The sequence below is a fragment of the Anomalospiza imberbis genome, chromosome 6, assembly GCF_031753505.1.
Source record: "Anomalospiza imberbis isolate Cuckoo-Finch-1a 21T00152 chromosome 6, ASM3175350v1, whole genome shotgun sequence".
In the NCBI taxonomy this organism is placed as follows: Eukaryota; Metazoa; Chordata; class Aves; order Passeriformes; family Viduidae; genus Anomalospiza; species Anomalospiza imberbis.
The window spans coordinates 55,694,295-55,702,876 of record NC_089686.1 but is presented as its reverse complement, the minus strand read 5'-3'; the positions used below and the strand labels follow the sequence as shown (position 1 = coordinate 55,702,876).

Below are 8,582 nucleotides of genomic sequence, written 5' to 3'. Positions count from 1 at the left end.
GGGACACCCCATTTGCTTCATCCCACGAGGCCCAGGCATGTCTCTGCTTCCTCCCTTCCTCAGTCCTGGGGGTTCCAGTGGCCAGAGGTGGCCCTAAAGGCTGTGGAAAAAATGGAGTCTCCTGGCTGCCAGGACCCCCATCAGAGCCAAAAATCCCAATTTATGTTTTCCCTTTGGCACCCCCCTGCCCCTTTCCACACGCAGAAACTCGCACTGTGTGAAGCATTTAATTATTTAAATAGCGACCACGGAAGCTGGGGCTTCACATGGGATAACGGGATGTAAAAAAACCCACGGGATAAACAAAAATAACTGGAGATGGGGGAGTGGGATGGCAGAGAGGGGTGGTGGCCTTTTGGCGGGGCCACCAGCCCTTCTCCCTGGGTCACTGGTCCTCGTCGTCGCTCTCACTGAACTGGTAGGTGAAGAAGCCAACAGACTCCTGGGCCAGCTTGGAGAGGTGGATGACCCCGGTGACAATGAGGGCACCGAGCAGGAGTGGCAGCACCACGCTGCCCGCCGTGGCCAGGGCGTTGTAGCACCGCGCCTTGGAGCTGAAGTGCCGAGCAGCTTCCACGTCCCCGGATACTTTCCGGTCCCGAGCCTGCAACAGCCGAGGAGAGACCCTTCCCTCAGCCCCTTCCCAAAGCCCCTTCCCACAGCCCTTCCTGCACCCGCTTCCTGCAGCCCCATCCTGCTCCTGGGCTTTGTCCCCCTTGCAACCCACAATTTATCCATCCATCCATCCATCCATCCATCCATCCATCCATCCATCCATCCATCCATCCATCCCAGGCTGTTCCTGCTCCCCTCCAACCCTGCATCCTTTCCCCCTTGTGTTTTCCTTCCTGCTTCATCCAGAGCCTTTCTGGCTCCAGCTCTGCCTGTGCCCATTTTTCTATCCCAGTCTATCCCAGGCTGGGATTTTCCCTCCTGCTTCCTCCGGAGCCTCTCTGACTCCAGTCCCTGCTTGTCCCCATCTTTCCAGAGCTGGAGCTGCTCCTGCCGGTGGTGGGGGGGGGGAAGGGCAGAGGAATCACGGTCCCCATGGCAGCTCAAGCCATGGGGATCAAGCAGCTGCTCCTCGGGTGGTGGGCAGGGGGCTGAGGTTATCTACGGCTGTCCCACAACCTCCGAAATCAGTGGCAGGAAAAGCAGGGAGGATTCACCGGCGGCAGGTGTCACCTGCCTGTGGAGAGTGTTGGGATCTGCCCGCCCCAGCCCACCCGGGATTATCCCAAGCGCTCGGTGCCTCCTTGGGCATCCCTCCCTCGGCGTCTGCGTGGGGAAGGACTCCTGGAGCCCACGGGCGCTCCGGTGCCGCCGCTCCAGTACCTTGACGGCGAAGGCGAGCGCCACGAAGCCCAGGCAGCAGAAGTTCATGTAGAGGGTGTTGAAGATGGCCCAGACCAGGTGGTCGCGGGGCGCGGGGGCGGCAGGGGGCGGCCCCCGCTTGGGGGGCGGCCGCTCCTCCCGCGGGTACGAGGTGTCCATGGCCACGGAGAGGGGCACCCGTGCCTCCGGCAACCTCGCGGGAGCGCAGCTGGAGCCCCTTTTATATCCCTGCTCCGCTAAATATAAACCTGGGAAATTACAGCCCTAAGGGATGTGGTTGTCCCACAGGCCGGGCTGGGAGAAACGCTGGGGTGGCGAGCCCACGGGCTTTTAATAGCCAGCATTCCTCCCGGGATGAGGAGCGCGGGTGGCTCCGGCGTGACTCTGACACCGCAGGAGGGTCACTCCAAGGCGGAGCGCAGGACCGGCACGGCGCTGGCTGGCACAGGTACCTCCGAGCCCACCCTCCAGGTGTGCTGGGCAGGGCAGAGCCCCCCTCGGCAGCACTTCTGGGCTGCCGGATGGATGAAATGGGAAGTTAATATGGAAAGGTGGAAGAGCCACATCCATGGCGCTCCCCGGCAGCGGGGGGGACACAGGGCTGCAGGGTGGAGGGCGTGGGCAGCCAAAACACGCGGAGGGGCTTTAATTTCCTTTTCCTGCCATCTCCAATGTGAAAAACAAGTTTATTTTCTCGTGAAAATTTAAAAAGTTGAATAAAGGATAATAGGAGATAAGGAACATAGAGTAAAGATTGTGGCTGCGTGTGTCTTAGAACTTAGTTAGGAGCACGCTGTTATTTTCGGAGATACTTCTTAAACACCTTTTTCCTCATATCAACCTGTTGTATATTTATAGACTCTTATTCATGGCAAACGCTTTTCTTAAGTGAGTTTACATATTTTAAGAATTGTTTAGTATGACTTTTTTGGTTTTACTTTCTTAGAGAATGTGTATTTTTTGGTTGTGGTTTTGGGGTTTTTTTGTTATTACTTTTAGTTTTGGTTCTGTCTACAGACGGTGAGTGTTGATAGTTGGTATATCTGTAAGCAGCTGTCTTTTTTATATGTTTATTGGGTGTTATCTAAGCAGGCATTTTAACACAAGCACACTTATATTAGCTATTTTACTACTACGTCTAAGCTTAATTAACAACAGAAATAAAACCTGTATCTTTATAACAAAGTTACTTTAACACTACGCATATAAAATCCATTTCAATATCTGCGAAAAGCTGATGTTATAATATGTATCTATAACATCCAAGATGTTGGGAAGAAGCTTCCCTGGGCTTTGGGCTGGAAGCGCTCTGCTCCGCGGCAGAATGGAGGCGGGGGGGGGGAGCAGGAGGAAGAGGGGGAGGCCACAAAGATGCCCGAGGACTCTCAGACATCCTGCGGTCAACGAGGCGACAACGAGGGGGTTCGGCGGGACGAACTGTATCGGTGGCAATGGTGACCGACAGGTGTGTCACAGGTGTCACGAAGCGCGTGAGCAGAGCAAAGCGGGAGGGGATGGGGGCTGTCCTCCGCGCCCCGGCCTGGCCGCCCCGTCCCCTCCCGCGGCCGTGCGGGGACACCGGCGCTGCTGGCAGCGAGGGGACCGGGGTCACTCCCTTCGCCTTCGGGCACATTTTGGAGGCAGGAGGAGGTGAGGGGGAGCACCCCGCGGGTGGGGCCAGGCGGTGGTCAGATGGCCCTGAATGTGGAGATGAAGATGGCCGTGATGATGATGAAGATCACCAAGGCGACAGTGACCACCACGGAGCAGACGATGTTGACCACCTTGGCGCGGTCGCTGTGACGCCGGGCACCCTCCAGGTCCCCCACCACTTACAGTCACGGGCCTGGGGGGCAAATGGGGGGCAAACGGGGGGCTCGGGATGTGTGAGGCACCGACTGGGGGGCCAACCCACTCGGGGTGGCCACGAGGTTGTGCTGGGACCCCGGGGACGTGTCACCCAGGGCACGGGGCGAGGCCACCGGGCGCTGCCCCGCGGTCCCGGCACTCGGGGGGTGTAGGCTCAGGGGGGGCACACGGCATTGGGGGGTGCCACGGTGGGAGAGGAGATCTGGGAATCCGAGGGTGGGAGAGGCGTTTGAAGGGAGGTGGGCAGGGGGGAGCGGGCCGGGGTGGTGCCTGGGAGGGCTGGGGGGACGGGACTGGGGGATCCCGGGGTGAGGGGAAGGTGCGGGTCGGGTTGGGTCGAGGGGGTGTCGGGTTGGGTGGGAGGTCCGGATATGGGGAGGGAGCCGGGACACGTCGGGGGTCCCGTGCCGGGCTGAGTCGGAGGAGGGAAGTCCTGGGAGGGGTTAGCTGGGGGTCAGTCTGGGTGGGGGTCCCGGGGCCGATCAGGGCTAGATGCGGGGGCCGGCCCCCCCCTCACCTTGATGGAGTAGACGAGCCCGGGGAAGCCGAGGCAGCCCAGCCCGCCCAGCGCGCAGCACATTGGACACCGACCAGAGCACGTAGTCCCGGGGCTGCGGGTCGGACCGGGGGCCGGGGGCGGCCGCCCCCCACCCGGAGGACTGCAGTGGGATGGACACGTCCGCCTGCTTGGGCTCCATGACCGGGAATGAATGCCTGGAACGGGAGCGGAGCGCGCTCAGGGCGGGGGACCGGCCCCGCACCGCCCCGCAGAGGGAGGGGGGGCACGGCCCTCTGGGACCCCAACCCCACGCAGTCTGGGGGTGCAGGGCAGCTCTGGGGACTCGTGGGGGGCTTAAGGGGACTTGGGGGAACCCTAAGGTCTCCGAGGGGACTTGGGGATGTTGGAAGTGATGCAAATTTTAATTTTTTTAATGTAACATTAATCAGGAGTTTGTTCGCCTGTGCCAAGAGGGAGGGGAATTCAAGTTTTTCTTCGAAAGATTCTGTCCACTGGGAGAGGGCTGTTGATCTGAACATCCACAGATTAAGAGAAGCCAGAAGACCATTAGCGGACATTAGGGAGTATTAGCGACCATTAGCGACCATTAACCAACATCACCTCCCTGTCTGGGAAATTAATCAGTGAGAGAACCGAAACATGAGGTTCGAAGGCGAAGGGATCAAGAACCATAGGAGATCGAATACTAAGAATTGTAATTCTTAAGCGTAAGTGTAATTCTTAAGTGTAAGTGTAATTCTTAAGTGTAATTTAAGACGTGTGGACGAGAATTTCTTTGGGGTTTTGTCTGCATAGATATGGGAAACTTCAGCTAAGGAACTTTCTGTGGATGGGAATGTTTTCCATGGCGCCTGCTGGCCAGGACAAAGTAATGCCTCGTTCTCTGTCACGTCGTGCTGAAGGGTTTTTATTCTCCTCCCGAGTTTCGCTGACAGGCGGGTTGCGGGGAGCTGTCCATGGCAGCCTGGAGTGGTCACAGGCAGGAGGGAGGCTTTGCCGGTGACTGTTTTGGGCTGGGAAAGGGTCAATTTTTTCCGTGTTGGCTTGTGTGGGGCTACCCTTTGCATTTTTGCTGGAAACCGTTGATAAAAACGGGAGAAGGAGTAAGGGGATCTTGGAGCAATGGCCTTTGTTGGCCTGAGCTCCCATTGGATGTGCTGGGTTTCCGCAGGCCAAGCCTGGGGCTGGCCAGGCAGCAGATTCCGTGGAGGAGGCGCCCGTGCAGCGAGGAGCCCGTGTTTTCCAGGAAAAAAGCAGAGCAGAAAATGATTCAGCAGAGGCTCAGTGCCAGGGATCCTGCAACAAATATCCGCTGTGTTTGTGAGTGGGATTTCTGACATCTTACGAGTGTGGTGCCTTGGCAGGAGCCCGATGTTCGTGGGGAGAGGAAAAAACACGGTTTTGTTCCCATCCTTGTGGGGCCCCAGCCCCGAGGACCGGGCCCTGCCGAGGGCGAGTGCAGAGGGGAAGGGGGAAGCCAGGCCAGCAGTAGAGCTGAGGCTCTGCCAGATGGGGTGGGGCCAGGATCTTCCGTGTCCCCGCCGGGGCCTCTCCGGACTCTGCCGGGGCCGGGCAGGGAGTGGCAGCCCCGAGGCGCGAGAATCGCCGCCCTGCCAGCCCTGCCAGCCCTTCCAGCGAGGGACAGGGACCGCTGGTGCTTGGTGTGGCTTCCTCCAGCCGTAGTTCCCTCCCCTGTGGGATGAGGAAAGAATCTGGAGCATAAATGTGAGGAAACTGCTGGGCTGGGATGAGTTTGATAAGGAAAGTAAAGGCTGCGCATGCCAGCAAAGCGAGACACGGAATTCATTCCCTGCTTCCTGGTGCAGGCAGACGGGGCAGCTGTGCCCAGGAAAACAGGGCTCCAGGCAACTGGGAGGGGGGCTGTGAGGATCCCACAGCAGGATCCCAGCTCACCCGGCTGCAGGGGGAGATGTGGTGGGGCGATTGGGGATGGAGCCACAGAACCCACCGGCCCCTTCCCTCTGGGAGCCTCTCCAGCGCTGCTGACCCTGCTCAATCCCATTCCAGCTCATCCTGCTCAAACCCTTTGCACATCCCGCCCCACCAAAGCCACCTTGCCCTCAGCTCTGCTTGCTGCCAGCCCTTCCTGAGGGCTGGTGAGGATGGGCGTGCTCCTGGTGACACCCCAGCAAGGATCAGGTTCCACCCTCAACCTCGGTGTGACCCTTCCAAGAGCTTCACACCCCATATGGATGCAGTATCCAGGTTCATGGCACCTGGGGTGGCCCCTGAGCATCGTCTCTGTGATGAGGGACAGTTTCCATCTCCCCCAGGCACATCCCACGGGCTGACATTGTTTCTTATCCTGTCAAGCTGTTGTAGAACAAACCCCAAACCACATCCTCATTATATGAAACCAAGACGGGGCAAAAGTGAAAGAAACCTTTATTTCAGGGGCCAGGGTCTGTGTGAGCCGGGTGCTCCTTCTCAGAATTGTTTTGATGCAGCTGGGGTTCCACGCCCGGAGCAAAGCAGCAAGCAGGCTGTGGCAGGGTCGGGGGTGCTCAGCTGCTCTCTGGGGAGCAGGGTCCATCTCAGGACGCCTCCAGCGAGGGCAGCCATCAGCGAGGGCTCCACAAAAGCTCCGAGTGGGGAGGGAAGAGGGACAGGACAGCAGCAGGAGCCGGGTGAGGCATATGGATTGTCAGTTTGCAGTTTCGGTGGCAGGAGGGCACTCCCCGGGCACTCCCCGGGCATGCCCGGCTCCAACTCCGGGCAGGGAGGGAAGCGCAGCCCGCGGGGCGAGGAGGGCACTAAGTGGGGCCGTACCCGTACCCGTACCGGGGTGGGTTTAAGACCCCTGCGACGGCCAGGGAGACGACGATGATGACGATGACGACGATGAGGATGTTGATCACCAGGGCCGTGATGTTCAGGCACTTGGCCGTGGAGCCGTAGCTCAGGGCCCCGCTGTAGTCACCCAGCACTTTGCGGTCCCTGGACTGGGGACAGGCAGAGCCACAGTCAGGGGGCTGGAGGGGGACACCCCATGGGGCTCAGGGCTGTGGGAGAGGTCCTGGAGGTGCCAGACGGGGCTGAACCCCCCCAAAACACCAGGGATACCGTGAGGTGCCCACTGCCCACCCCAAACCCCTGTCATCTCCAGAGCTTCCAGCCGGGACACTGTGGGGTCAGTGGTCCATGAAGTGGGGACTCCGTGGGGTCTGTGGGGCACCCTCTGGTCTGGGGTTTGTGGGGTCCACGGGACACCCCTCAGCTGAGGCTCTCTGGGGTCCATGGGTCACCCTGGCACCGGGAGCTCTGCGGGGTCCACGGGGGCTCTGCGGGGTCCATGGGGCATCCCGGGCTGGGGGCTCAGTGGGTGTCCCTGAGGTCAGGGACTCAGTGGGGTCCCCGAGGCCGCCCCCACCCCCGGTCTCCCCCCCGGGCTCCCCACCTTGACAGAGAAGATGAACGCCAGGAGGCCGAGGCAGCAGAAATTGCCGTACAGGGTGGTGAAGAGAGACCACACCAGGTGGTCCCGAGGTGGCGGCGGCTGCAGCTGCTGCGTCTCCTCCACCAACACCGTCGTGCTCCGGGGCAACTCATCCATCTTCACCTCCGCCGGCAGCATCTCGTACGGCGGGAGCTGCTGCATGCCTGCGTCTGGGGGACAGTGGCGAAGGCACCTGGGGAACGTGTGGTGTTTCGGGAGGTGGAGGCTCCGCGGGGCGGGCGCAGCGGCGGCGGTTTCGTTTCCTCGAGATTTAGGACGGAGCGGGAATAGACCGCCCCTCCGGACGCCCCTGTAAGGGCAAGGAGACTCCTCCTCGGCGGCGGTAAAACCCCGGGCTCCCTTTCCTCGTTCCCTGCTTTGTCCCTCTCTTTACGCCTCTCCCCGCTTTCGTTGCCCCTTCATTGCCGGCTTCCTTCCTTGTCTCTATCTTTACCTGCTCTTTGCCCCCTTTTTGCTTCACCGTTTTCTTTCCCTTTTCTTTCTTCAGCTCCTTGATTCCCTGTCCCTTTCCTTGTCACCTTTTCTGCCTCCTATCCTCCCTTCATCCTTTAACCCATTCTTTCCTTCTTTATTTTTACCACCTGTGTTGTCCCTTTCTTCCTTTTCCCCCTGTTTTGTCTCTTCTTTGCCTGCTTCTTTCTTTGCCCTGTTCTTTCCTTCCCCTTTCTTTTTTTCCTCACTTTCCCCCCTTTCTTTGCCCCTTTTTTCCCTTGGCCCCTTCATTATCCCCTTTTTCTTTCCCCTTTTTTCCCACTCTTCCCTCTGTCCCTAATCCCTGTGAAATCCCCAAATCCTGCTAGACCCCCAAGCCCACCCCCATCTCCCACAAATACAGGGTTGAGGCCAGTTGGTGCCACTTTTTGGGGATGCCATTTGGGGTCCCGGGAAAGCTCCAGCTGCTGCCGAGGGCTGCGCGCCCTTAAAGGAATCCCCCTCTCAGGCTTCACGGTGTGAGAGTGATTGAACTGTGTTAATGCATTGGAATCCGCAGGATACGTCGTCCTGGAACCTTTTCCTGGCAACTCCGGGAATGTTTCTGATTAAATAAACCGAACAAGTAGGGACCCGCCCTGGAAATTGGGATTTGGTTTCTCGGAGTCGCGGCCCAGGGCATTGGTGTCCTCTAGTTTTCCCAGCAGTGAGTGTATTTCTTCATTTAATAACGGATTTCTCCCGTGGTTTTGCCCCTAGCCTGAGCCGCAGCAAGGAAGGGACGCTGTCTCAACCTGTGCGATGGGAGAGCAGGGAAAAAGTCCCGTTGTTTTCCATCCCTGAGCTGCAGAGGGAGGAACCAGCCCGCACGTCAGTGCACGGAGCTGTGGCCGGGGTGAGCACAGGCGGCCGAGGGGGGCACAGAGCCGAGCCCCCCGGGGTCTCTGC

The 8,582-nt window shown here is 59.3% G+C and overlaps 2 protein-coding genes and 1 pseudogene across 2 annotated transcripts; all 3 read right to left on the bottom strand.

Annotated features, from left to right (window-relative positions):
• Positions 1 to 268: 268 nt before the first annotated feature.
• On the bottom strand, positions 269 to 2,670 carry LOC137476271 (interferon-induced transmembrane protein 5-like). The gene is made up of 2 exons (XM_068194438.1): positions 1,336 to 2,670; positions 269 to 604 (listed from the first exon to the last, which is right to left on the bottom strand). Exons 1-2 carry the CDS (start codon positions 1,492 to 1,494, stop codon positions 386 to 388), a joined length of 378 nt encoding a protein of 125 aa, XP_068050539.1. The 5' UTR covers positions 1,495 to 2,670; the 3' UTR covers positions 269 to 385.
• A 291-nt stretch (positions 2,671 to 2,961) lies between these two features.
• On the bottom strand, positions 2,962 to 4,076 carry LOC137476689 (interferon-induced transmembrane protein 5-like; annotated as a pseudogene).
• A 2,302-nt stretch (positions 4,077 to 6,378) lies between these two features.
• Positions 6,379 to 8,090, bottom strand: LOC137476688 (dispanin subfamily A member 2b-like). The gene is made up of 3 exons (XM_068194986.1): positions 8,017 to 8,090; positions 7,143 to 7,374; positions 6,379 to 6,687 (listed from the first exon to the last, which is right to left on the bottom strand). The coding sequence occupies exons 1-3, from the start codon at positions 8,073 to 8,075 to the stop codon at positions 6,499 to 6,501; spliced, it is 480 nt and encodes a 159-aa protein (XP_068051087.1). The 5' UTR covers positions 8,076 to 8,090; the 3' UTR covers positions 6,379 to 6,498.
• Positions 8,091 to 8,582: the final 492 nt, after the last annotated feature.

Bases quoted from the DNA above. Each gene is read 5' to 3' on its own strand.
- LOC137476271 (XM_068194438.1), bottom strand. From the start codon at position 1,494: ATGGACACCTCGTACCCGCGGGAGGAGCGGCCGCCCCCCAAGCGGGGG. The intron at 605-1,335 runs GTACTGGAGCGG...CGGCTGTTGCAG, and splicing joins CGCTCGCCTTCGCCGTCAAG to GCTCGGGACCGGAAAGTATC.
- LOC137476688 (XM_068194986.1), bottom strand. From the start codon at position 8,075: ATGGCATCCCCAAAAAGTGGCACCAACTGGCCTCAACCCTGTATTTGT. The intron at 7,375-8,016 runs GTGGGCTTGGGG...CACGTTCCCCAG, and splicing joins TGTATTTGTGGGAGATGGGG to GTGCCTTCGCCACTGTCCCC. The intron at 6,688-7,142 runs GTGGGGAGCCCG...GCCTGTCCCCAG, and splicing joins CGTTCATCTTCTCTGTCAAG to TCCAGGGACCGCAAAGTGCT.